General features: G+C 36.8%; 1 protein-coding gene across 3 annotated transcripts; it reads right to left on the bottom strand.

Annotated features, from left to right (window-relative positions):
- Positions 1-196: 196 nt before the first annotated feature.
- LOC149820101 (putative LRR receptor-like serine/threonine-protein kinase At1g07650) lies at positions 197-27,721 on the bottom strand. Of its 3 annotated transcripts, XM_089982094.1 has the most exons (24): positions 27,167-27,719; positions 26,122-26,293; positions 24,784-24,855; positions 24,598-24,666; positions 24,147-24,218; positions 23,980-24,051; positions 23,823-23,894; positions 21,851-21,922; positions 21,699-21,770; positions 21,541-21,612; positions 21,379-21,450; positions 21,183-21,254; positions 20,600-20,665; positions 13,376-13,441; positions 13,249-13,287; positions 13,039-13,097; positions 12,542-12,921; positions 12,276-12,471; positions 11,327-11,488; positions 10,446-10,564; positions 5,008-5,218; positions 4,660-4,888; positions 1,630-1,777; positions 197-1,561 (listed from the first exon to the last, which is right to left on the bottom strand). In XM_089982094.1, exons 1-24 carry the CDS (start codon positions 27,318-27,320, stop codon positions 1,034-1,036), a joined length of 3,246 nt encoding a protein of 1,081 aa, XP_089838220.1. In that variant the 5' UTR covers positions 27,321-27,719; the 3' UTR covers positions 197-1,033. The 3 variants fall into 3 exon arrangements, with proteins under 3 accessions (XP_089838220.1, XP_089838218.1, XP_089838219.1); XM_089982092.1 differs by lacking the exons at positions 197-1,561; positions 1,630-1,777; positions 4,660-4,888; positions 5,008-5,218 and adding an exon at positions 5,469-5,673 and having other exon boundaries at positions 27,167-27,720; XM_089982093.1 differs by lacking the exons at positions 197-1,561; positions 1,630-1,777; positions 4,660-4,888; positions 5,008-5,218; positions 11,327-11,488 and adding an exon at positions 5,469-5,673 and having other exon boundaries at positions 27,167-27,721.
- Positions 27,722-28,000: the final 279 nt, after the last annotated feature.

Below are 28,000 nucleotides of genomic sequence, written 5' to 3'. Positions count from 1 at the left end.
TGGAACGACTCTTATGAGGAATGATGCTACTTGTAAGATTATAAAAATTAATAACATTAGAAATGTTTCATGGTGTCACTCGTATTTTTATTGATGTTGGGCATGTGACAAAATACAAAAAAGAAAAGGTGCGTGTGCTTCAAAGGGTTTCACATTCAACATGAAAGGGAGGACTTTAAAGGTTAAAAGAGGCACATTTGTATTAACGAAAGTGGAAAATTTTGATAATTGGTACTAATTGAAAAAATTTATAACTGTCCGGTACAGTAGATGGAAGAAAACAATATTGATATTTGCCATATTGGCTTGGATACATTGATAAAGTGATGCTTGGGTTGACTATCAAGCAAGCTACTTACAGTCGACATTTAACACTTTACTTCCTCCCTGGTCTACATTGCTTCTTTGAACTTGCAGGCATTAGCTTGATAGGAGGCAGCAAACTAGAAACAACAGAAGATATCTGCTCAGCAGACTCAGGGGAATCCTATTTAATCAGAGAGAAAGATATGCAAATGAGGTAAAAGATCATGGACCAGTTTTCTTAACTGGTGGCAAGTCCACATGATCATTTCTGAGAGCATCTTGCTTGTCATTCTTCTGCAATTGACTAAGACCCATTGGGAAGATAAGGTCATTGTCAACAAGTGGGCCCAAGAAAGTCTTGTCAACAGGCCCCTCAAAAGAAGAAGATGATAGAGCATCATTCTCAACAGGATTCTTGTTATCCCACTTGTTTATGCACCTGTTAGTCTGCATTGGTCTTATACCTAGATCTAATCTGAATCTGGTCCAAGATGGTTCAAACTTAAATCATTCTCCTTCGTTATTCTTGTGACCTGCCAAAGTATGCAAAACCTTGCAGTGTTGTTTTTTCCTTCATGTGCAAGAAGCACTGTTCCTTGTGCATGCATGTTTGATAGCTAAGACGAGCCAATTGTAGGGACCTTTGTGCCTGACGTTGCCCTGTAATCTTAGTAAGGAATTATGCAGCTCAAAGTTCCTATGGTGCAAATCAAGCTTCCCAAATTGATCATGCATACAATTTATATTTTTTTGGATCTGATAGAAGGATATATAATTTGTATAGTCGATCATACACACTATCTAGTTGGAAACAGTCAGCTGTGCAAGTAAGGGAGTCAGTACCCACGATGGGACACAACACTTTCTTTATTCTAATAATTGGATTTCCTGGGAACTTTCTGCCAAATATCCACTGTCTATGACCTGTACAGGGCCTGAAAAAGACCCTGTCCATGGCACTTCTGTTGAATATCTGTGGCTCTGACTGCTTGCTGCTTTGCCAAGAAGGTACTCTATGCATTCTGTTACTCAAGTTGACACTTGATGGTGCTGGAGTTGGAAGTGGGGAATGGACATCTGTTCGGCCTTCGAGCATGCTCACCACTGTCGACATTGTCAGCCGAAGTGAAGGGGATGCCTTGGTGAATAGGAGAGCCACATTAAGCATGACCAAGGCTTCTTCTTTTGAATAGTTTGAATCCAGATCTGGGTCTACAAGCTCCAGCAGATCTCCTTTATCCTGAAGAATACATGCCTATGAAAAAAAAAAGATTAGCAGTGTGAAATAATATGAATTTTGAAATTCAATGGGCATAGATTTACCCAATCTAGAACACAATCTCCTTCCAGAAGGTTGTAGCATGCGTTACTCTTCCCACTAACGATTTCAAGAGCGACGACTCCAAAGCTGTAAACGTCTGCCTTGTAACTCAAGTGACCACGTGTGGCATACTCAGGTGCCATGTATCCACTGCAGTTGTATGAGATTTGTATTTGGTGAAAAGCATCTCATATGTCAAAACCAAGAGTATCATAAAGATGTCCTGCTTGAGTGTCACTAGAAAAGCATGCAAACAAGGCCTGGTTCAACGAGTTTACCATGAGTTAATTATGGGAGCTGATATCCACAACAGTTTCATGTGATTTATATTTGGTTAAAAGCAATTCATATGCCAAAACCAAGAGTAGCACAGAAATGTCCGGCTTAAGCATACAATGCCTGGCTCATCCATTTTACCATGAGTTAATTATGGGAGCTGATAACAATAGTATCTCACAACTTGCATATAGAATATAGGCAACTAGAATGAACTTGGTTTCATTATATGAATGCAGCCACTTAGTCCAGCACATTACCTTATAAATCAAGTCCACTTTGGAGTTGCCTCTGATGAGTCAATGTGGGAAATGAATCAAGCGTTGCTTCCCAGTTCACAAGTTGCATCACTTTCAAGTTGCAACAAATCAATGATCAAATAATATCTATACAATAGATCTTCTTACTGACCTTTGTTTATGACATATAATGGCCAATTAATTTCTATGGCAGGTTTTACGCAATTTGACAATGTTGTTTATGGGAAACAGTAAAAGATCTTTTGGAGGACAGGTCAAGCTATGAATGAGGGAACATTGTGAGAGAAGGTATTCCCAAAGGGCCCAGTCGGGTTTTCATTTAGGTCATTGTGTAAATGCTTTTCTGATCTTTTTCTGTTGTTTTCTTTTAAATCTCATCTCCATTCGTAGATAGTCTATTGAGCTGTCATTACTTTGTGAATGGCTTGACTTACCATCTCATAAAGGTTTAATAAAAATGAGCTTCTAAAATACATTTAATTAAATCTAGCCTAAATTTTTGGGGATTTTTAAAACTGTATTTTCAAGTAATCTTGAATCTAAAAAATCCCAAAAGGTCACTTGAATCTTTGAAAAATCCATGTTTTAGTGTAGTTTTTGCACAAAATGGAATGGGTTTTTGCCTCCAAGGCCTTTGTTTTCCTAGAAAATTAACAAAAAATATATTTTTTAAATTTTTTACTGCAAGAACTGGGTTATTAGAACCCAACAGAAGTTATTACAGTCACAATATTGTATCAACTTGGTGGACTTTGTTGGTGATATTTGAAGACTTCCATAACTGAACAACGAGCACCACAATCCCAATAGCAGTCCCAAGAGTCAATGGCTCCGATACTATGTAATGAATTCTCAAGGATTCAAAAACACGATGCCTACTAAGGGCAAGCACACATAACAACCCACAAAGAGGCACTCACAAGAGGAACAAGAGCACACACTTAAAAAATAAATGTTATTAATCAAATATGCATTAGAAAAAAATGTATAAAATATAAGGGGACAAATAGTCCCTATTAAACACAAAAGAGAGGGCAAATAGGGCCCATTATTGTCGTTGGGGAGGCCCCAATGATTAGAACCATATTGCCCTTATCAAGGAAATAAAAGTCAAAAATAAAAAGAATAAAAACATTAATTCTGCCTCTAATGGGCATGACCTATTACATATGCAAAATTACAAAAATACCAATATAGGGTATTACCTATTACACACACACACACACACACACACACACACACACACATATATATATATATATATATATATATATATATACTTTAACACAACTATGAAAATTATATAGTTAGGATGTTTTCTCAAAGATACGGGAGTTGTCATCTCTAGCCTTTCGAAGATGTGCTGCGACAATAAAAGTGTAATCTACATTGCAAGCAACCACACATTCCATGAATGAACAAAGCTTATAGAGATGGACTGTCATTATGTAAGGGACAAGTACTTGAGAGGAACAATTGAGTTGCCCTATGTGACTTTTGAGTGTCAACTGACAGATTTCTTTACTAAGGCCCTACCTTCATCTTGATTCATTTTTCTCCTTAGCAAAATTTCAGTTATCGTGCGTAAGTTTGAGGGAGAGTATTAAGTTGCATGACTAATATGTATATATTAATTTTAATATATGTACATGATGTGATTATGTATTAATATTAATATATATGCATTTTTTATTTTAATATTCATGTAATAGGTCATGCTCTCAAGGGGCATTTTTATCATCTTACAGTGTTTAATAGGCCCAGCCCGTTAGAGGCAGTTTTGTATTTTTATCTTTTCCTTTCTTTTTTTATCTAGCTGTTGGGCTAGTCAAACTAGTCATTGGACTAGCCCAACAGCTAACTAGACTAGCCCGCTTGGCTCTCATTTGTTGTATATATTATTTTTTATATTTTGAGTGCTCTCTTATGTATTTTTATGCGCTATTGTCAAGTGTGCCCGTGTGGCCTTGTATTTGCCCATTAGAAGCTTGTGTATTGCCTTTGTGGCATTGTGCCTTTGTCCTACATTGTGTACTCTTGTATTTGAGTTTTCATTACAAAGAACAAGGCATAATTAGTTAAAGATCTATGTATACAAAAAAACTAGATTTAGTTCAGGAAATAGAGGTATAAAGATCTAATAGTAGAAGATTGTTAGAGGACTCTAATTAATGTTGGATAAATTTAAAGAAAGGGAAGACCATTAAACACTTAGAGAGCCATTGCTGAGTGCAATGGTAAAGTACTCGAGCTGTCAGTGCAGAGATGGGGTTCAAGTCTTGAGAGTGGCCACCTCATGCAAAAAGGCAGAAGGTTAGGACTGTCTCTGATCCACCCACCTCCAGCACCTTGAAATACAAGACCAAATTTGGTACAGCCTTTTATAGAGGCAATGTGAGGTGGTGAACTATGATGGACATCTAAGGGCCACTGATTCTGTTTAGACTTCTGTGTGAAGTGGAGCAAAAGAGTATCATAAAATAGAGTAGAACTTACAAAGTTCCAACTATACGAGTGTTGATGCGGGAATTCTCATTTTCATCAAGCTTGGCAAGTCCAAAGTCACATATTTTAGCATTAAGATCCTTGTCGAGAAGAACATTTGTAGATTTTATATCTCTATGAACAATCTTTAAAGTAGATCCTTCACGAAGATAAGCTAGACCCCTGGCTATTCCAATGCAAATCTTACAGCGACTAGGCCAGCTCAGTTTCAGTCGTTTTTCTTTTGGACATATAAAATTCAACGATATATGGTTATTGACAGAATAACATTAATGACAAACATGGATTTGCAGAACAAAAAGAATAGGAGCATTTAAAAATGGTCATCATCAAGCTTACCAAATAGAGCACAGACAAGAGAATTGTTTTCCATGTATTCATATATAAGTAATAATTGTTTGCCTTCAGTACAACAACCATAGAGCCTTACAAGGTTTGGGTGTTGCAAGGCAAAAATCATGCTGATCTCTGTGATAAATTCATGACTTCCTTGATTTGAGTTGGAAGAAAGCTGCTTAACTGCGATAATGTTTCCATCTGATAGATGACCCTGAATTGATACATGGGAAGTTTTCAATACAAATTATCATTTTATAGTTGACAGACACAAACTTCAGCAACCTGACCCAAAAATAATCAAAGCCCAAGTTGATGATTAAGGTGATGAGTGTAACGACCCCAACTCATACCCCCCAAAAATGCGGATTTTTTTTGTTTTTTAAAACAAGTGTGGAAACATTCCCAGTAACCCGGGGCCTTACCGTTGCACCAACACCACCACAAGGGATCTTATACTCAACTTTTCATATCAAATCAAGCATTAAATTTATTCATTGAATTGCATAAAGTCTAAAGACAAGATCAGAAGTTTAAGACATAAGCACAAATGCGAAAAATGGAAATGACGAAAAGATGGAGCCACGCTGTCCCAAGAATCTGTCAAGTAGCCAAGTGATGCCCTCATGACTCCACTTGTGAGTACACCGCCTCATTGATCATCAGAGGCTGCAAAACCACAAAAGTAAAGGTGTCAGACACCCGAAGAAATCTGTGTATGAATTCCTCTAATGAAATAAATAAGAATAAAGAATGCAAATGAGATCCATGCAATAATTAGAGGAAGTATATTTATGACAATCTCACAATTTTCAGAAATCATATAGGTAACATGGAACAAAGGCTAAACAAAAGAGAACATTTTTGCATTAACAAGAAACATTAACTAAGCATTAAGAACAGGTTATTAAGCAAAGGAAATCATACATGTTTTATTTATCCATATCTCATCAGCAAATAAAAATGCATGATTTAATGCATAGCAGGAAGTTTCATGATTTAGATGCATATGCATGTGTAATTTATTATCTTCAATTATAATTTTCCTTTCATATGCATGATCATATTAAATGCACACAATTTAGGTTCCTCTTTTTAGTTACTGTTGCCCGCGGATAGTTTAAACGGGTAAGAATTTCTGAGGTCAAGTAGGATTCCTAAGGTAGCTTAGCACACAAGTTGTATTTTATTACTGAGTTCCCAACTTAGCCCTCGATCGATATCATAAATCAACATCATCCATCGGAACATTGAAAATCAACATCCAATGTCGAGACACTATGAAAATCAATAACCATAATGCCACTTTCTTGGTATATCAAAACAATAGTTGTGTCTACACACCACCCCTAGGCAAAGTGGCAGACTCTTATTAAAATTCTGGCCGGGAGAAAAACCTCAATATTGAGTTCAGGGGCACAACAACGCATACAGAGTTTTAGTATCCTCACAGTTTCCCCAAAATTATAATTCAAGATTTTCCACACTGTAGAAGGGACATCAAAGAAACGTAAATTACATTGTTCTTTAATTTCTTTTATTTTGATATTAATTTTTTTCTTTTTAACTTGCCACTCACACATGCAGGATTAATAACATAAGCTCGCAATTCAACATGCGAAGCTCTTCACGGAACCGCAGTCCATGGCAACATAGAACAATGTAATAGAACAACAATATCACGTTTGATTATTGTAAAGCATAGAACCACTAAAACACAGAGCATCATATGCTTGAGGCTCACACCGCCCAGGATGATCCATCTGATCATCGATGCATTCATATCCGAAAATCACAGATAACATGCCACTATGCATTACTTTTGAATATTTCTCGATGTATGCAAATGTTAGAGGTATGCATGAAACAATGATATACATATGCATGAGCAAGAATTCACATCTTCATAATAGTTGCATGCTTTCATTCAATTCGCATATTCATGTCAGATGCATACCCTAATTCACATGTTCATGCCACATGCATGCTTTCGTGCAATGCCCACTTTAATCAAACATGTGAACATTCAAGTAATGGTGCACGTGCCAAATACCTCAATTTAGCGAATGCAAACACATAGGATGCAGCCTTGCAATATTCTATTGACATAGCATAACGTAACAAGTACAGGGAAGTGAAACACAACGTTCTTTTACATGCATGGGGCTGAGTATGACACACATATCAAATCTGAAATTTTATTTACATAACTGAACAGGTTCACGTCATGTATGCACTTGAACAAGACTTGTAATATGCAACATGGTACATTAAAAATCCCATAGCATAGGTATGAATCTCTATGTAACCTCCGATCTCAAGTATATACATGCAAATAGTTTTCAAATCCCTGAGTATATATATATATATATATATATATATATATATATATATATTCTTTTTTTTAAGGAACTTAGTACAACCCCAACCGAGCCCCACTCGGCTGGAGCCATTGGCCCAGTCCCAGCCGGCTCCCTTACGGGACTGTCAGGGCACGGTCTGGCCTGACAGTCAGCACGCAACCCCAGCAGGGCCTACACACATGACTGCCAAGGCCTGGCAGTCAGCCGAGTAGAGCTCGGCTGGCTGCCATCCAGTCTGTAGAATAATGCACATGCCTTGCCAGGGCCTGTGGAAGTGTCTGCCGAGGCCTGGCAGTCAGCCGAGCCAGCCAGCCCCAGCTTGACATTCTTTATAGAGCCCCCCTTTTTTTCTGAAAAGCAAGCTGGGTTTTGCCCAGACCCCCACTAGTTATTATTCAGTGTTACCACTGGGTTCTGAACCTGCAATGTCCCACCACAAGGAGCAGTTCACTGACAGCTCCTACCAACACGCGAAATCCTGTTAGTATAGCATTTTTTTTTAAAGGTTTACCTGATTTTCTACATGTAATAGGATCAGTCACGTATATTTACTTAAACAGAATTCACACCAGTCCATCTGCATACATCTTACAGAAATGGGTTTCACGATCACATGAAGAATCGGTAGACGATGCCAGATTAAACATACTAACTCTGAATTTTTCATTGATAAACTTCTCATGACAATAGGGTGTAAATATGTGTATATTCTTTCCACTCACCGGACTGTGAGACATCACCAAAACTGGTAATGAATGGGTCCAATTCATACTAACGGATTATGATATATGTATAAGCACACACACACACACACACACACACACACACACATATATATATATATATATATATATATATATATATATATATATATATATATATATGTTCCAAACAGACCCATGTATCTCGTACATGGTCTGTTCCAGGTGTGTTGTACAAGACCAGATTTATACGGGTAAATACACTTATGGTAAATCATATCTATGCATACATAAGGCTCTTATGCATCTACGTGTGATTTGAACATAGGCCAGAACAGAATGTGTGTTTCAAAACAACAACAATGTGCACATAAATTTTTCTCTATCTACATGCATAAAAGGTCATTTAACTCGAGTTTATATGCATCCCTACTATCCATAGCAAGGATCCTCCACAGAAGGACGTGAATATCATGGTGTAAGCATACAATAACTGTTTTTTACCATGAAATGTATTTTGTTTAGCACAAAAGAGAAATATATACCTGATTTTATTCCTTTTTTCATAGACCTCCATGGAGGTGCTACATGGAATTCAATCTACATTCCATTTCTCATTTGATTTCAAGAGAGAGAACCCATACCTTTGTAAAAATTGAAAAAAATGGGGCTGAGGTGAAAAAAGTGAGTGGTTCTTGGAGAAAGTGCCTTCTCCCACTCTTCTTCCTCTTCTTCTCTCCTTTTCCCTCTTCCTTTCTTTCTTATTCTCTTTCGCTCTCTTTTCCTCTCTCTTTCTCTCCTTTCTCACTTTTTTTTTTATAGAGGATGCTAAAAAGGGGATGACGCACCCCCCCCCCCCCCCCTTCTCCAGCCCTCTTTAGATGGGCTGGAGGGGGTGGGTTTCCCCCTTGGGACCTCTCCTCTTTCCAAGATTGTCAAAACTCCTTTTTTTCAAACTTTACTTTTTTTGAAAGTTTCCATTCTCCTTTGAACATCCTTTCTTAAAACCACTCAAACCCTTCTTATGTAAGCATGAGGACCCTTTTTTGGAAGCCCTAATCAGCTCTAAACTACAATTCAGAATTGATAAAAATTAATTAGTTAATTATTAGATGTTAAATGATTATTAATTATTTAAAATATTCCAAAATTAGCCAAATTAATTAAGAAGACTTTTTAACCTCATATAAAGCTCTTAACTGAATTTAAAGATGTAGAAATGTTGGGCATGGATTTGGATCTGGATTCAGATCCAAATCCAATTCAAAAAATCCAAATAGATTTTGGATTGGACTAAATCCGGATTAATGTGGGTCTTAGATAGAGTTCAGATTCATATTAATTTGGTTCAAACCCATTGGATCCGATCCAAATTTGGATCCAGTTTAACAAACTGCTCTTTTTTTAGAAAAATGTGTTTTTTGGGCCAACCGGAATCGAATTCAGCAAAGTAACATACCGTTGCACTCGGCATTTCAAGACGAATCCAACGACATATTACACTAATATCAAATTCCAAAATAACCAAAATTTTTACGCTTCGATTGGCTCGTCTCGACCTTGTCAATGAGACCTGAGCCAAGCTTAGACTCAAAAACATCGGTCTAATAACGAGGTCCAAACAATTTTTCTCCCAGTCTTAGGCAAATGAAAATGACTAAGTATGAAAAGCACAATATTACAATGAGACCGACTTTAGGCAAGTCCTCCAAAGTTATGCATCACTGAAAATCAGTGTCAAATGACGGTGACTACACTTTTTCATTAGCAAAAGCGGGGAAGCAAGTGTTAAAAAGTAGTATGAAGCAGGATTCGTTTTGGAAGTGAATGTGGAACTGTGTGAGAAGAGAAAAAGGAAACATGAAGGAAGTCAGGCGAAAACGTGTGGGAAGCTAACAAAATAAATAACATGAAAAACACAAAAAAGAAGAGGGAAATAAGGGGGAAACGGGTGGGAAGTGAAAGGGAAACAAGTGGGAAACAAAAAGGATGAGCAAGGGAAGCGAGTTTCCCCCATGCTTCAGGGGGAAGCGTCGAGCTTCCCACTTTGAAAGAGCGCTTCCTTCATTAGGGACACTTCCGGTAACTATGGTTTGAAATTTTTATTTCATGCAAGGACAAACAACAATATGTTTGTCACAAAAAAGAACTAAACTCATCAGTTGAAAGAACTCTGTTTTCAGTCAAAGTGGTAATGTGAAAGTATGCCCTGAGGCTTTTGGCAGATAGTCTTCGTTCCACTATCTGAACATGCAAAACAGTGGGACTTTAAACATCTTAAGGCCCATGTTAGTGACGGCAACCTAGAAGAAGATTTGGTCTTCCTGTATAGAGGCATGTAACATAGTCATCTTGGTTCATGAGTAACAAACTATACCTTGTAAACCGATCCAAAACCTCCTTTCCCAATCTTGTTAGCAGCATCAAAATTCTTTGTGGCAGATTTAATTTGTCTCCAGGTGAACGAACCAGTTTGGAGGTCGAGTCGCTGAAGTTCTGCAAAACCAGCATCATTGGAAAAAAATGTTAAAGCTAGAATGAAATATAAAGAATAACACAAACTGCAAAATAAGTGCATGAAAATTTAGTTCAGCACTATATGGAAGGGGCCTGTTCCAAAAGAACTCCGAGGACAAACAAAGCATTTACTGGCCAATAAATGGTGAGCTAGGGACTGGAGTATGTTCGCTCAAATGGTACAAATGTATGTCCAACCTAAGACCATTAAGGGATTTTGGACTTGCTACTCTTCATCTTATTTCTCTTTCCTCTTCTTTTCTTCATCTATTGTTTACAGACCCAAGACGATGCAAGATGGTTTCATGTTTGATCTAATGTTGGCTTAAATCATACCATTAAACTTATGTGTGGTGGTGTTGGATCCTTCTGAAATTGATATAAGAACTAAATGTGTTTGACTTCATCAAAACTTTGTAAACCATGTTTGATCCATGAGTTGGACTTGCCTTAACCCATGAACCATAGTGTTTTGGAAACAAACCCAAATAGTTGTGTCTACCAATATTAGTTTCTATTATTGGGTTATTTGTTGAACCAATTACGTTGAATTTGTAATTATAACAAACTAATTAAACAAAAAACACAACTTATTTTGCTTAAAAATAGCATTAATACAAACAAATAGAAGCTAAACATATCCAAACACTATTCAATCATATCAATTGGCACAAAAGATCAAAAGCCAAAGTAAAAGATCTATAGGTCCTAATGCATGTAAATTGCATAACGTGTTCTTACCAATTTCCTCTGTCTTGTGGCCTAGGAAGTAGTTCTTCCACAGGAGGCTGATAATCAAGAATATCAATGATAAAAGAGATACCCCGCCTATCACAATGCCAATGACAGCCTTCCTGCCAATGATAGTCTGCCTGCCATTACTTTCCTCAGGAGGCCAGAAATCTACATGTAGAATAGGCCCAGAAAGCAACCACATCAAATAGTTCAAAATTTGTGTATGGCATTTAGAAAAACAATTTAGAACATATGGAAGAAGTTAAACATATCCAAACACTACTCTCTCTCTCTCCCACCACTCAGGCACCCACCCTCACACACAACACAAACATCTAAAAATGTGGAGAATGGACTAGAGATCTTACCAAGATAGATAAGTCCAAGTTCATTCCAGGCTGCAGGGATTATGAATGGATGTGACACCTTACAATCCAAGGAGGGTAGTTTTCATAAGTTGAAGCATTGGCTGCTTAGTTATTTAATTGGTACTAGGGTTAGCTTTAGCTTGTATAGTTCAGAGAAATGTTAAGTCCAAGGAACTGAGCTAAGAGACTGCTTTGCCTCGGTGTTTTATGCCTCGGCTTTTATCAATATGTGATACCATTACCAAGATATTTTTCATTGAAGTCAAATGTACAGACAACTAAATATGCAGTAATTAACCCTCTTTCCCTTTTTTCAGGTTTCCCTGGACAACATTATGCTATATGTTTTTTTGAGCAAATAATGAATTCAGAATCCACATTTTGTCAAAGCTACCCATGGAAAACCCACACATTTTTAACACCATTCACTCATCCTAGTGGGATGGAGTCTGCCATCAGAGGTGGGCTCCATGCCTCCGTTTAAAATACGTCCATGTTGATTATCACCTTTCTAAGATGGAGGAATATGCACAGAACATGAAATTTGATGACACGGCCAGATATATAATTGACTAAAAGAGACTTGCCAGATTCAACTGAAATAGCTGACACAAGAGGGCCATATACTCCTGCTGTTGGAATTCCTGTAGTGCCTTTTCCAGCCCAAAAGAAGTGAATCTCCAGTGTGTTACTTGTCACATTGACATGAAATGTCTGCACTGTGGCCTTTCCAGATCCATTAGCAGCTTTTTTTATATTGAAATCCTTCAGTTCTAGCTTCCCCTACATTTAGATGATACAGTGTCAAGTCCCAAATTTTCAGTCAGACCTCTACTTTAACTTGGCAGCTTACCTGAATATACACATCAAATATACGATTTCCCAGGCTGCTAAAGTTTTCATCATCAGTTATTACTATTTCGGCAAAGTGGAGCTTCACTGTATAAGGACCATTCCAGAGACATAGTCCGTAGTATTTGAGGGAGAGTGGAGAAATACGTGCAGTTGTGTATAGTTCAGTGTTGGCCATATGAAGTGTTGAGCTGTTGGCCACAGTGTACACATCAGTATCATCATTATTGTCCATGATGGTCCCTGTGCTGCTCAATGCCCAGTTTCCTTTAGAATTCATGAAAAAATTTGCACCACCATTTATTCCATTATCTCCATCAAATGTTGTGTTTCCAACAGTAACTGATTCGTAACTCCCGCATTTTATATGAAAAGAGGAGTCTGCCAAATGTGTTATCAACAAACAAATTATGTGGATTGAAAGCCAGTTTTTAAAGAAGTCAATATCTCTGGCCTTGCATTCTAAGAGAAAATTGAAAAAAGGAAAAAAAAACTCACATTTTGGTTTTCTGGCATCACACGGATAACTTTTCCTCAAGCAAGGAGGTATAATATCTCTCCATCAATATGTAGGATGTAAAATGTCCACAACAAATAGTACCCTAACTACTTGCACATGTTTAGCAAACACAGTCTTAAGCACTGTAAAGTAAAAGGAAATTCACATAGAGCCCATTGTAAAAATTCAAAATGTAACGATAAGCTTACTGGCTTTCTGATGTCAATGAGAAGCTTCTAACTAAATTGCTGAAGATTGATAATCGAAATGTCAGAGAGAAACAAGATGGATTGTAGCGGAATGTGAAAATCATAAAAGAATAAGTGGGGTGCTTACACTTTTCCTTGTATACAAGAATCAGAAGTCATTCTTGTCAGTGTGAAGTTATTGTATGATAAATCCCTGCATAATAATGACTATCAATGTGACAGAAAGACCAAAGACAAATACTAGAAAAGGAACATGTTAATAAACAACATTTGAGGACTATGTACTTGGGAAATGCAATCTGGGAGAACTTGAAGCAAGACGTGACATGAAATTTTTAGGAAAAAAGGTAAATTCATGAATAGATGATATCGCTACCTAGTGTAAGTTAAACAATATTTCATAAGTAGATAAAACAATAGCATGATCTTCAAGCCCTAAATGAACATTTTGTTCATTTATAAGATAAGGAGCAAAGTAAGAACAAGAATCACCACTAACTCAACTATAATGGCCCAAGCTCACAACTGAAGAAATGCAACATTTACCAAAACTATTCAGTTGATTTGTAATAAACATAGTGCATGCCAGTTGTTCAATCTGGCCCAAAAGTGGTAATTGTATGCGATTAAAATGTCACGTTACTTAACAATTATGTGAACCAGTACTACTACATTCAAAACAGACTTGATGTCCAGAATTTCAGACCTATTTCTTGTTTTAACTTTGGGCTTTTTGGTGATTGTGTGCATGAAGGATTTATGCAGAATTCCAATTGACAGGATAAACTGGACCATAAGCATAGTGAATAGAGCCAATTTGCATCCTTAGACAAGAAGTGAGGCTGAATGGGGCAAGTTTATATCATCAATATATAGAGAAGTGCCTGGTATGGACATCCAGGTCATGTGGAAGTTTTTATTTCATCTGTCTTGGTTTGTTGTGTTTGGGCAAGGATGAGTCCTTGTGTTGGTTAATTCCAGTACTTTTTCAGAAGACCTTTATTGTTATTGTTATTAGGGAAATGATTTATTGAGGTAGCCATAGGTTTGTAAAAATAAATAATATTGACGAACTGCTGCCATGTGCAATGTAATGGAAGTTTTCCTCCAAATGACTAGCATATTTTTGTTTATTCCAAAAACAACCCTGGAACAACATAAGGAGTTGGAGACATGAGTTCTATTTCAATATATCATTTTTCTTAGTATAAGGGCTGATGGTAACACACGGCTTGTAGGGTTTGAGAGGATAAATGAATCCACGAGAGAGGTGGCAGTAGGCTGGAGCAAAAGAGGGACCAGCATAAGGAGGCTTAAATCGTCAATTTTAAATTGTACAAGCATGGAATGCCTATTTGAAATATGTGTAATACTCGTGGGTTTTAAAAAACAAAAACGTTTGGGATCCAACCCAGATCCGGATCTTTACAGCCCCCCTCGTGATCTATTTAACCCCCGCCCCTCGTGACCTATTTGAAGCCCTCCCCTCTCTCGACTCGACCCGAAACCCCTCCCCTCTCTCGACCCAACACCGGGCTTCTCGTCGGAGTTCCCTGACCCTCTGTCGAGATCCCCTCTCGCCAGACCACCCGATGCCGCTGCCCACCCCTTCGTCGACCGTCTCGTCCTCTTCTTCCTCTTGCTGGTGCACGGAGCTGCTGCTACCTTCCCTGAGGTATGCTCCCTCCTCCCCGTGTCTTCTTCCTCCTCTGTTTCCCTGAGAGCAGCAGCAGCCGAATGATTGCTACTGCTCTCTCTCTCCCTGGCTCTTTCTCTCTGTTATCGGCAGGAGGGTGCCGCCCTCCTGCCCCTCTCTCTCTTGTATCTCTCGTTTCCCTCCCATACCGTGCTTCTCTTCTAATGTAACGCAACTGCACGGCAGCCAACCACCACCGTGAGAAGCTTTTCCAACTTCTTCTTCCCCTTCCTCACGTTTGGAACCAAGGAGACGAGATTTTGAGTACTGGACATTGTAGGAGGCATTAAATTTTGGGATTTCTTATTTTTCTGCAAGGTTTTCAGCAGATTTTGGGCAAAATTTTTCAAGGTAGGTTATTTTCCTCCATTCCCTTAGGTTACGTAGGTTGGGTTTTTCTTGAATGTGTAGTGGTGGATTTGGATTGGTTTTTTTTTTTTTTTGAGAAAAACCATGCCGTATATATATATGTGTGTGTGTGTGTGTGTGTGTGTGTGTGTGTGTGTGTGTTGTGAAAAGCGTTGAGGCGTAGCGAGGCGCTCGACCAAAATCTGAGGCTAGGTGTAAGTCTCGAGCCGTAAAGCGTAAGCCTCAATTTTTTTTTAAAACTTAAAAAAACTATAAAAAATATCTAAAATTATAAATAAATAAAAAATTCTTTATTGATGAAGCAACAACTAACAAGAAATAAAAAATCTCAAATAAATACTGGAAAAACATGAGATTAACGTGTAAAAATAACATTAATGCAACAACTGGATCTATGTAAGTATCCTAAATGCATATTAGCATTAACAATATCAAATGTATAATTTCTTATGTGAAGGCATGTTCTTACATAAAAAATACACGATTTTGATTCTTAGCAGAAGAAACATGTTGAATACATCTATATGGTTAAATTGAGTCAATATAGTTTGTACATCTTAAATGCATAACATTAACAATGAAATACGAAATGCATATTAGCATTAACAAAATATCAAATGTATAAAAAGATACGATTTTGATTCTTAGCAATATAGTTTGTGCATCTTAGATGCATAACATTAACAATGAAATTCTCCACGATTTTGATTCTTAGCAGATGTATAAATTCTCAAAATATCAAATGTATAAAAAGACACAATGAAATTCTTCTTCTTCTTCTTCACTCGAGGGGCACACCTCAGTCCCTTTGCACCTCAAGGCACAAAGGCCCTTGCCTTGAGGCGAGGCACGCTTTTTGGGCCTTGAGGTGCGTTTTTAATAACACTTTGCTGAGTTTGAAATTGGGAAAAATCATGGTCTATATATATTTTTGTTTAGATTGTAATTTAAAAATCCATGCTGATAATAGGTATTGTTTATTTAAAATTTTGAGTTAGAAATCCTTTGTAGTAATGATTGATCATGTTAATTTTTTTTGTTACAGATTTTTTATATTGAAAATGTTTTGCAGAAAATGTGTTTTAATGTAAGTTTCATATTGAGTATTTTTGCTGCAGGTGCGATGTGCAGAAAATGTACTATTGCTGCAGGGATTGGTGTTGAAAATCCCTGTGGTTAATGTGTTTTGCTGCAGAGAATCTTGTTGAAATGAAAAAAATTCCTGCCGAACTGTTATGTTAATGAACAATACTAAATGAATTTTCCTATTGTTCATACATTTATGCTGTAAAGAATTTTGTGGATTATCATTTCGTTGTGTTAGAGCTGTGCTGCAGAAAATTTTAAATGAGAACTAGTATGCATAAAATCTGTTAGATGCAGATTTTGTATTGAGAATTTTCGGCAGAAAAATGTGTTTTGTTGCAGTTTGTTATATAATTTTTTTTTCTGTAGAAAGACCTATGTTGATGCAGGTGTGATATTGACATTTTTGTGCTGAGTTATTCTTGATTAAAAATAATTTGTTGTAATGTGTTTATATGCTGAAATTGTATATTAATAAAATCTGCTTTAAGATGGGATTTTTGTTAAGTTTGTATGTGTTAAAATCCCTGATGATTTGCATTAAATTTCTATAGAGATTTATATTGTTAAATCCCTATTGATTAGTGTAAATTTTTATAGGGAGTTATGTTGGTTAAAATCTTTGCTAATGAGTGTAAATGTATGCATGAATGTGGCACGTTAAATCAATACAGAATGATCTGTATCATATGGCCATCTGATTATCGACGATTCAACGTGTAACATATCGTATACCTAAATTTATTTTTGGGTATCTATGGCTGTAAATGAGATTATTATTTCATGCTTGAGGTACAAGGATACCTAGTTTCGAATGTATGATTTGTGGTTTCGAAATTGAGTTTGGCCATCTGTAGACATTTGATTTATTGAAATCTGAATTGTGTGGCTTTAATACTAGTGAACAATGGTCTTTGAATCCAGGGAGAGTACTATGTGAGTTATCATGTTTTATTGATAACAAAAAATTAGTTAAGATGCCACACTAAGTTGCACTATCTCCGCTGATCCAAAAAGACGGTGAGCTCTTGAAGAAGAAGAGATTTTTTTTTGAGGCTTACGCTTTACGTTTACACCTAGAGGCTTATGCCTCGCCTCAGATTTTGGTGGAGCGCCTCGCTATGCCTCAACGCTTTTCACAACACTGGTTATACTACCCTATTATACTACCCTTAGGATATGTTTGAGTGTTTAGTCCTCTTGAGATGCTTGTTATATCACAATACGATTTAAAAAAAAATCATGTACGAAGCGGTAGGCAGGTAGAAGCAGACATGCGAAACTCAGGGACATTCATGGATGGACTGGGACACTTCTGATGTTTAATTCTTTTTGGCGGTTTGTGGACCATAGGAGATTGGGTATGTTAAAATTCAGATTTGTTCATTGAAACTGAATTTTTGAACTTGGATGTGGTGGACCCAAATCTATGGGATTTGGATCCAATCTCACATTGTGTTCAATTACTTGTAATCCGACCAAAATTTATAACTGATGGCTAATTAAAATTTATTCTGCTGTGTTTGATATTTCGTCATTGGGTAGTCCGTTTCTAGAATTGAGTTCTATGAAGCTATTAAATGCTAGCGTTTGCGCACAAGCTGACTCCCTAGAACTTAGTTCTGTAGAGCAAATGCTTCATGGATTTATCATTTGCCGTCTTCTCTCGAACGTGTTCTAAGGGGCTATTAAGGGTATGCTTGATCGCTTGTTCAGGGTTGGACGAAATGAACAAAAAGAACATCTTGGCGACAGGGGACGACGATCTACAGTGGCAGAAGGGGTTCTCGGAGTCGATGAGAAGGGAAATCCAGTCGATCAGGCGACAATGTCGACGTTCGTCGTGCTGGCAACCCGCTTGAGTGTGAGCCGCTCGTTGCTTGTCTTCGGTAGGCTCCTGTCCAGTGAGTCACAGGGAGAGAGCATTGGGCGAGAGAGGCGTGCTTGTCTGAATCATGCTGGGAACGGTGCATCAAACACACCCTAAATGCTAGCGCTTGCACATAAGTTGACTTCTTAGAGCATGGTTCGGTTTAAACACATGGACTTATCATTGTCCGTCTTCTTTCGAACGTGTTTTAAGGAACTATTAAATGCTAGCGCTTGCGCACAAGCTAATTCTTTAGATCATAGGTTGGTTTAGGAAATGTCATAGTTGAGACCTCGCATTAAATTGCGCCTTAAAAAAATGGCCAAATTTTTTGAGTTAAAATTTTGGGAAGTTACAATAGGTACTGTCTCATTAGTAGAAGACTTAGGATTTATGATTTTGTACATCCTTGAATTCAAATATTAAGCACAATCCTCAAAATAAGCCTCCCAATTTCATAGTGTTAAAACCTTATGGCAAAGGTCTTGCTATTTACTAGAACCTGATTCTTGCATACTTGAAAACAAAATTAGCATAGTTCCTTTTAGCAGTTCATGCCACATCATAAGTTGTGAGGCCCCAACATTTTACAACTACACCTTATATGTTGGTGTGTCAATAGACTCCATACAACATGGCATCTAATACCTTGTGTTGTAATGTTCTAAAGAGGTAATAATCCTTGAACAAGACATCTCTTATAGACCAAACACTAGCTTAAGGTTGTTATATTTATCGAAAGTACTATCATATCTCTACTGAATACCCTTGTCTTTGCTATACTGACTTTCTCATCTAGAAACTTCAAAGGTTATTAATATCTTAAATAATAATTAAAGTTAAAAAGTTTCTCATAATGTTGTATTGAATCATGCATCTCTAAATGTTTAATTTAGCATGAGATGGTTGATTGTTTTTAATTGAACTACTTATATTACAAGTGTGTTATGAGTATGTGATGTTTGTTTAGTCCTCTTAAATTTATGTTTGGTTTGATTTATGCTAATTTTTTTGTTGTTGAATTTTGAGAGAGTATCATACAAGAACTTTGATTCTTACCTCATTTAAAAAAAACTTTTTTAAGTACTGAGACTCAGTGATGAAAAGACTGACTTGCTGGAGAAAAGTGAGGGTTATCATATGGTAACCCAAATTCTGATAGAGTTGAGAGTTTTTATTTTGGAAAAACATGTTGAATCTTAAATGAAAATTATTTTATTAAATTCAATTCAATATAAATTCATGGTTTTATTTATTCTATGTGTAAAATGATTGTTGGGTTGTGTATCTTAAATCTGTAATGTGCCCTCGGGTCCCTTAGATATCTTTTCGCAATTTTTGTGGGATCGTTACAATGTAAATTTGGGATTAGGCTTTTCTGGTGTTGGAATCTGACAACCTTCAATTAAAAAGGTGCACTTGTAATATATTTTTAAATTTGACAACTCACGATTCCTGTTTTCGTGAACACTTTTCATAGGCTCTAACAAAAACCGTTCACTTCTTGCATCTTATAGTGTAAACCAGGACAGGAGGATCTCTGAGCATGGACATGAGGAGAAATGTCCACAAACAAAACATTTAAAGTTATTCCTGTCTGTTTATGGTCTAGGGTTATACAACAATTTCAAGTTTGCACAGTATGGTCATTGGAAAAGGCATCTAGAGTTCTTTATAAAAGTATTAATCTTGTATCCCTGTATCGCTTCATCCACAATAAAGTTCTGTAGGATAGTTACAAGAAAATGAAGTTCTGGAACTGATTTCACTTGTGATCATGAGAGTTATACACCTTTCAAGGTTACAACTAATGTTCATAGTGCCATCCAGATCAATTACTTGTTGATGTTTATTCATGTTCCACTACTCTTTATATGTTGAATTTTAAACATGAAGTGAGATCATGTGTAAGTGACCAAATAATTAACACATAATCAAGCCAGTAAAGGTCCCTGTATAGTTACAACCACAGTAAAGGTCCTGGGGATAGTGACAAGAGGTAAAAGTTCTACACCTTTCAAGCTTGCACCTTGTGATGTTTGTAGCCCTATTCATGATGATTACTTGTTAACAGTTTATTCATGATCCACTACTCATGATGATTACTTGTTAACAGTTTATTCATGATCCACTACTCTTTTATCTGATGAATTTTATACGAAGTGGGCTCATGCATAAGTTAACGAACAGTTAACATAGAGACAAACAAGCCAGAAAATCCTAACAAAGTTAAAAATTACAAGTACTAGAAGAAAATGGACATCATGATCAACATAGATAGTGATTTTAGCACTTAAAGAATAATGAATATTTTTCAAGGAGAAACATACACTTCCATACTAGTCCCCAATATCCAATCAGGTATAGTGCCGGTTAGGCTGTTGTTTGTTAGATACCTACAAAACAAAAGTATTTTCTTGAAACCATTATGAACATGTTAACATGTCAACTATTAGTTTGATAAATAAAAAATAAATCCATAAAACGCAATGTACATAGTTGCGGGTGCAGATGTGGGGATGTAGCACTTTAAAAAACTTGGGTGCGGGGGGCATGAAGAGGGTATATATATATATATATATATATATATATATATATATATATATATATATATATATATATATATATATATATATATATATATATATATATATATATATAAACAGTTTTTAAGTTAACACGTGTATGCATTTATATATAATATAGATAAAACTGGACTTGGTTAGGGTTAACTGAATCTACTTTTGGACAGAAATGGACCTCAATGTGGTTGACTTCACCTGACACAAAGGAAGCCGTGTCCAGGTGTCGCACCTGCACTGCATGGTGCAGGTGCGACACAGTGAAAGTGCCCTGTTATAAGAGTCTGTGTTACATAGATAAAATGCTATCACATAAGACAAATACACTTACATGAACTGCAACCGATTGATGTTATTTAAAGAGTTTGGCACTTCACCAGTCAAGTTATTAAAGCTTAGGTCTCTGCAAGAAACAAAAGCAGAACCAGTTAAAGCTTAGGTCTCTGCACTTCACCAGTTGTTATCAGGGGATGCTCCCCCTAGTATTTTGAGTTGACTCTGCTTCCTTTACATAGAAATTAACTTACAGTATTCTCAAGCGTGTGAATTGACCAATATAATCAGGTATGTTACCAGATAGCATACAGTTCCTCAGTATCCTAAATCATGGAATCATTATCGGTTTAATCCATAGAGTAGCATAGACTAATACAAATTCATGATACAAAAAATGTAGCCATTCAACTCACAATCGTTTTAAATTCTTCATTCTGCTTAGATCAGGGAATTCTAAACTTGTTCCAATTATGTCACTAATCCTCCTGCAAATCATGGAATGCCAAGATGCATATTGTAACAGAATTCAACAAAATAACTAAACACAAATTAACTTGACAAGGAAACTTACAACTGATCTAGCTTTTCTAATTTGCTGATGCTGGACGGAATAGGCCCTACCAGATCAGTGCCTTGGATTTCTCTGATGCAAACAATGGAAATTAGTGTAGCATATGGAAGGAGTTTCTACCAATCATTCCTAATGAAACTGATAGAACTTACAGTCTGACTTGCTGTGTCCACTTCTCAATAAAATCAGGCAGTTTTCCAGAAAATCTGTTGTCGCTTATCCTACTGCAATGCAAACAAAATTTCAGCCAATCTTTTATTTTTCTCAGCAATTACGTTCTTGTAGTAATTGACATTGTCAAGTTGGAATCTTATTTGATACACAGTTTCAATTGTAAAGATACCACCAAATTTCTGTTATAATTTTCAAAAGGGAAAAAAAATGTCTTGTATTGATTGAACACATTTGCTTAATAAAAAATTAGTTGCACCACTATTACAATCCAAAACAATAGGTTGGACGTGTCCATCTCAGTTACAGTAGGTGCCATGGCAAGTTGGGAACCTTACCAGCTGGGGTCCACTTGAGCAAGTTCCAGTACTGGTCCTGGTTGACTTGGTTTTGCTTATGAATCATGCGTAGTATGTCTGGATAAGGCTAATAAGGAGGCCAGAGATGGATTAGTTACATGTCCAAACCACATCCATTTTTAAGGATATGGATCAGAGTACTACATTAATTGTAGGTAGGATATGAGAATTTTTATACAGTTTCTCATTGGATATAGATACGGATATGGTTCTTGTACTTACTAGTTAAGATGCCAACCAAATCCATATCTGATCTTATATCCAATGGGGTTCCCATGTTATCATACATTCATGCGTATCATATTCATAAATAAATACATGAATACACACATCTACTGATCTACACACGTTTAGGGGTGTGGATTAACCTTGTAACAACCCATATCTATGGCTGGTAAACTAATGAAATGAACCGAACAAAGAGTGTTCAAGCTCAGCTCTTTCTTATGGAGAGCGAAGTCTAAATCAAGCTCTTGACAAACCTAAGTTAAATGTACCAAGCTCGAGCTGGCTTGTTAACAAAAAAATAAATTTTCTAAATAAAAACAATAGAAATTGTATTCTAAACCTATTGAGCTAAGCTCCAACCGACTCATTCCCAAACTAAATACATTGTTTTAAAGCTGTAAGCAGTAGGATTTGAACTCTAAAATTGTTGCTTACAAGCCCAAACATATCAACCATCTACTCTCCATGATATGAAGTATATGCAAAATATATTTATTATTAGCTAACGACCCTATGTGAACCAACCCAAGCCGAGAACTCATTGTTTGTGTTTCACTTGTTGAGCCTATTTCACGAGTTCGAGAGATCTTTATGAGCTGAACACAAGCCCAGCCACGAGTGGCTCGTCTTATTTCCCATCTCTACCGTAGCTGACCTGTTTTCAGGTGTAGTCTGAATACTTACACACTACTTACAATAGACTACAACTTGTAACAACAATGCCTTCAAGGCTTCAAGCCAATATATCCTATTAAAGGGTTTTACTTTGTAAAAAACACACAAAGGCTAGTTTGGATCAGAGGTGGTAAATAGGAATCCTCTTTGGTGAAGATTCGTAGAAAATAGAAAACATATGGACCCACGTGATTAATGGGTGGCATGCTTATGTTTGCTTTGGCCACAGGTGAGAAAGTAGAAGCTTGAGAAAGTAAATCACAAGGTCAAACGCAAAAACAATCACAACAGGAATCACAATCACAACTTTTACTTTTTGATGTTCCACTAACCCTAAGAAAGTATGGTGATTGCGATTTACAATCACAGGGCACTGCAAACATTACAAATTCTCATTACCACTTAAGAAGGTGAAAGTGAGTGTAAAAAGGTCATCTTTGCCTTAGTTTTGGGAAAAGTAGGTTATCCCACTTTCCTTTCCCACTTCACCCAAACAAGGAAACAACAGGCCGCCCACTATGAGAATTCTCAGATTGTCATATTCAAATACACCCTAGATGCAATTTGGTTGTATCAACTTTGTGATCTCTATTCATTCAGATGAAAAACATAAAAGCAAAAGGAACGAGAGTGGGATCATATCTTTCCTCTAAATTAATTGATAAACAATAGTAGAGGGAAAGTAGCTTACAAATCTGTCATGTTTGTCAACCTTGCTAAAGTTTGTGGCAACTCTCCCGTAAAGTTATTGGAAGAGAGGACTCTGCATTCAAATTTAACCACTACAGATGAGGGCAAAGTAAAGGCAAAAGAAAGTTATGAAATGAGATTCAGTAGAGTTGTCTTACAGCCTCTCCAAATTGGTCAAGTTCCCAATATGTGGTGGAATTTCTCCATAAAACTGGTTTTCTTCAAGTGATCTGTAGTTTCAATTTCATAGGATTTAAAGTCAAATGAGATTTCTGTATATTGCAGAACCAATCTCACGAGAAACTTGGAAGCATTTCAAACTTACATATTCTTAAGGGTGATGAGGTTTCCAAGTTCCTTTGGAATAGGACCTGATAACCGGTTCCCAGACAGAGACCTGGAAAGATCAAAGGAAATGCTTGATGGTGATCATGGAAACAGAGAATAAAAGAGGGGAACATGCCAAATGATTCAATGCACCCGTTTGAACTTGTGATATCACAACACAGGTGACGTTCACTAACTGCTACTACCATACAAGCGGAGCCCCAATTGGTATTCTTACAGATATATATTTTTTTAAAGACAAGCTGTGGTTGGGCAGACCCCTGCCAGTTATACAACTATACCATTGGGTTTTGAAGCTGCAACGTCCCAACACAAGGTGGCCTGCACTGGCTGCTCCTACCAGACAAGCGGAGCCCCCGCTGGTATTCTTACAGATTTTCAATCAAGGAGAGCAATGAATTGAAGCGGGAAAAGGAATGACGACTTACACATTGACAACTCGGAGGGCACCCCATTCCTTTGGGATTGTTCCATTGAGGTAATTACGAGAGACGTCACTGGTACCAAAAGAATAAAAATATATAAAAAATAAAGGAATTTTGCAATATGACAGACTTCACAACCAAGAAACAAAAGATGGTATTCATCAAATTAAAGTGAGAGAAATCCTTTACAATTGACCAAGGAATCGCAGCTTGGTTAGTTCTTTTGGGAGTGTCCCCGAGAGGCTTTGTCTCTGGAGCACTCTGCAATCACCCACAAATGTAATTATCACATGTTTTTCGTTCCAATAGCTATTATACTGAGTAAGTAATCAAGATCCAAAGAGATACTTAGTGGGTTAATTTATCATTAAACCAATTTGGTTTAATATCAGATGGATTCAACTTTATGAAAATGACAAACAATAAAAAAATGATATTTTTTAAAATAAAAAGTCACTTTTTAAAGTAAAAGAAATGTATAACTTTAATAGCATTATAAAGTTATTTTTTTGAAAAAGGTGTTTGACTTTTTAATTCACTCCAAGTTCAAAAGACTTATAATGCCAAAAAATAACATTGTATTTTTAAAATATTATTATTTTAAAGGTGTTTTAATCATTTTCATAAGGTTGAATTTATCTACTAATGAGGTAAAAACCTAATGAGCAGAAATCACTATTTTCTTCAAAAAAAATTAATTCTTTTTGTAAATCAAATGTAACAGATGCGTATCTACATGGTTTGCTTAGTAAAAGTAGTGTTTTGAATCATGTGATTATGACAAGTAATTAGGTTTTTAAAAGGTTTCACAAGTCAATGGTTCATAATGTACCAAAATTTCGTAACTCAAAAGATCAAATTTCTACATTAAAAAAGCGCAATCCAAGACGTGATCCTTAGCAAACAAACCATGCTGAACATATCTTTGCGGTTAGATTGAGTCAATACAACTTGCACCTATGATTTTTAACTTTATTAAGATAACTAACATACTTTTAAAAATAGTATTTTTGAAAATTCATTATTTTTTTAGGCCAAAAAAGCAAATTTGATAGGTTCATAAAGTTATTTTTTTTTAAAAGGTGTTTGACCTTTTATTTCTTTCAAAGTTCAAAAGACAATGCCTCCAAAAGCCAATAATGTATTATTGAATTTAAAAGGTGTTTGACCTTTTATTTAAAAGGTGTTTTAGTGGTAACATGCTTTTTGAATTTCCAGTATCCAAACTGTATATAGGTTTCCCCAACGATGCAAAAATCAATGGTTGTAAATGCAATGATTTTTTTTACTAAAAAAAACAAGGTTTGGTCCAAAACATATGATCCAATGGTGGATTCTTAGACCATGTTGATTACATCCATGTGGTTAGACTGAGTCAATACAACTTGCATCGTGAGATTCCAACCAGATTGTACTTACAATTGAATGTGATATATATATATATATATATATATATATATATATATATATATATATATATATATATAGAGAGAGAGAGAGAGAGAGAGAGAGAGAGAGAGAGATTACATGCTAGTAACGTGACAGTAACTTGTCTTATCCTTGCAAACGCATTTAACTTCATTCTGAAATCCTTTTAGGGCATTGGGGGTGACCCACCCCGATTCACCACTGCAAGGGTCGGCGTTGAAGTTCCAATTGGTCTTGCCCAAGGTCTTTCCTATTTGCTGCAGATCCGTCTCTGCATCCATCCTCAATATTCATTCTCGTTTTTTTTTTCTTATAACAGCAATTGATTTAACAAAATCCAACACCATTTCAGTGAATCAAGTTGCACTACAAGCATGATGGATTGATTTGTTATATTTTGAGTTATGAATTGGTCATATTTTCTGGTCTCAGCCAAAACACAAAATGGTCCCAAAAGGAGTGCTATTAATTAACGTCTTTGTCATTATTATAAAAATTTCAATGTTATCGGGGGCTCCACGTGGTTGGTAGGAGCTGTAAGTCCACGTCTCTTTGTGGTGAGAAGTTGCAGGTTCAAAACCCAATGGTACGTTGAATAATAATTGGTGGGCTCAGCCTAACCCCAGGTAGACTTAAAAAAAAAAAAAAATATCAAAGTCATTGCGCCCTTCTGCTTGAACTCCCTAGTCTCCAGGGACAGACGCACATCATCCTCAGCTCAGTCTGGTTCTGAACCCCGAAGACTCCAACAGCAAGAACAACTCCAAGCGATCAAAGATTGCAAATTTAAAGAAAAAAAGGCCTATAGCTTTGCTTTCGGAAATCAAGACGAGGATAGGTCTTCAATATTGAGAAGGAGATTCTTCTTCTGTCAATAATAGCTAGGATTTTTGCTTTCGTGACATTTTCATCTTCCGCAAATTCATCAAAGACTGGAGCGATTTGAAATATGAAAAGTTATTTATGTAATGCAAAGGCAAGACGGAAAACGCCCAAGAAAGAAAGGTAAAGATAGCAAAAAAGAGGGTTTCTGCGGATTAATAATTTTAACTTGAAAAGAACACAAACGACGGGAGCAGAACGGGACCATCAGAAAAAGAGGGGAACTCAAAGAGAGCGAGGAGTTGCGGTGGTTGGTGCTTACTTTCATTTGGATCCAAAAGCGTGGGAGTTTGTGCCGAAGAGGGATGGGCGGCAAGCAACGCTACGCAGACAAAGGCGATCAGGAAGAGGAGGAAAGGGCTTCCGTGATCGTTTCTACTATCCACGATCCACAATATCTTCTTTGTCGTCATCATCACCACTGCAGTCACTCGTTCTGAGCTTGCATCGCCTGCTGTTGACAGATTAGTTTTGCTAGCTTCGACCCTCCCCGTATCTGCTGTTGAGAGATTAGTTGAAAATGCAATTAATTATCCTTATGAACACAAGCACTGCCCTTGGTTTTGGTTGAGAAAGAAAGAAGAGGGAGACGCAAAAGCTGACTAACTGGTTTGATCGGGTCCCACGGCACCCACCCTTTGTTTGGTGGTTCGTACGACGTGTAGGCGTTGCTTTCACATCTCCATTCACGTTCACCGTGCCATGCTACGCAGTTAAGTGTGTCAATGGGTCAGGTTTCGTTTACACCATGGTGAAACGTAACCCTGATTGTTGGGTTATGGTATTGGATCCAGACCCAAGTTTGTATAAACCCGACCCGTTATACCCCTATACGTAGTGCAGCCTCAGTTTACCAGAGGGAATCGGTCAACTTGACTGCGGATCAGGTCACGGATTGTCCATATCAAAGATTTCATAAACACTTTTCAAAACTATAATCGGCCAAATTTTAACACATGCATGTCACAAAAATATTAAAATAACACTATGCAATAATAGACTGGAAGTTCAATGTGATTGAACACTTTTATTGTGTTGAATAACAATCACCCGCTAACATCTTTTAGATACAGCCACTCAAATGTGAGGCCCTACA

This window comes from Nuphar pumila, chromosome 12, assembly GCF_984573655.1.
Source record: "Nuphar pumila chromosome 12, dmNupPumi1.hap1.1, whole genome shotgun sequence".
Taxonomy (NCBI): Eukaryota; Viridiplantae; Streptophyta; class Magnoliopsida; order Nymphaeales; family Nymphaeaceae; genus Nuphar; species Nuphar pumila.
This window is presented reverse-complemented; position numbering and strand designations above follow the sequence as displayed.

Coding starts and splice junctions, on each gene's coding strand:
- LOC149820101 (XM_089982094.1), bottom strand. CDS start 27,320: ATGATGACGACAAAGAAGATATTGTGGATCGTGGATAGTAGAAACGAT. Junction 24,856..26,121: donor TACTGTCACGTTACTAGCAT/GTAATCTCTCTC, acceptor GGGTGATTGCAG/AGTGCTCCAGAGACAAAGCC. Junction 12,922..13,038: donor TGATGCCAGAAAACCAAAAT/GTGAGTTTTTTT, acceptor CACATTTGGCAG/ACTCCTCTTTTCATATAAAA.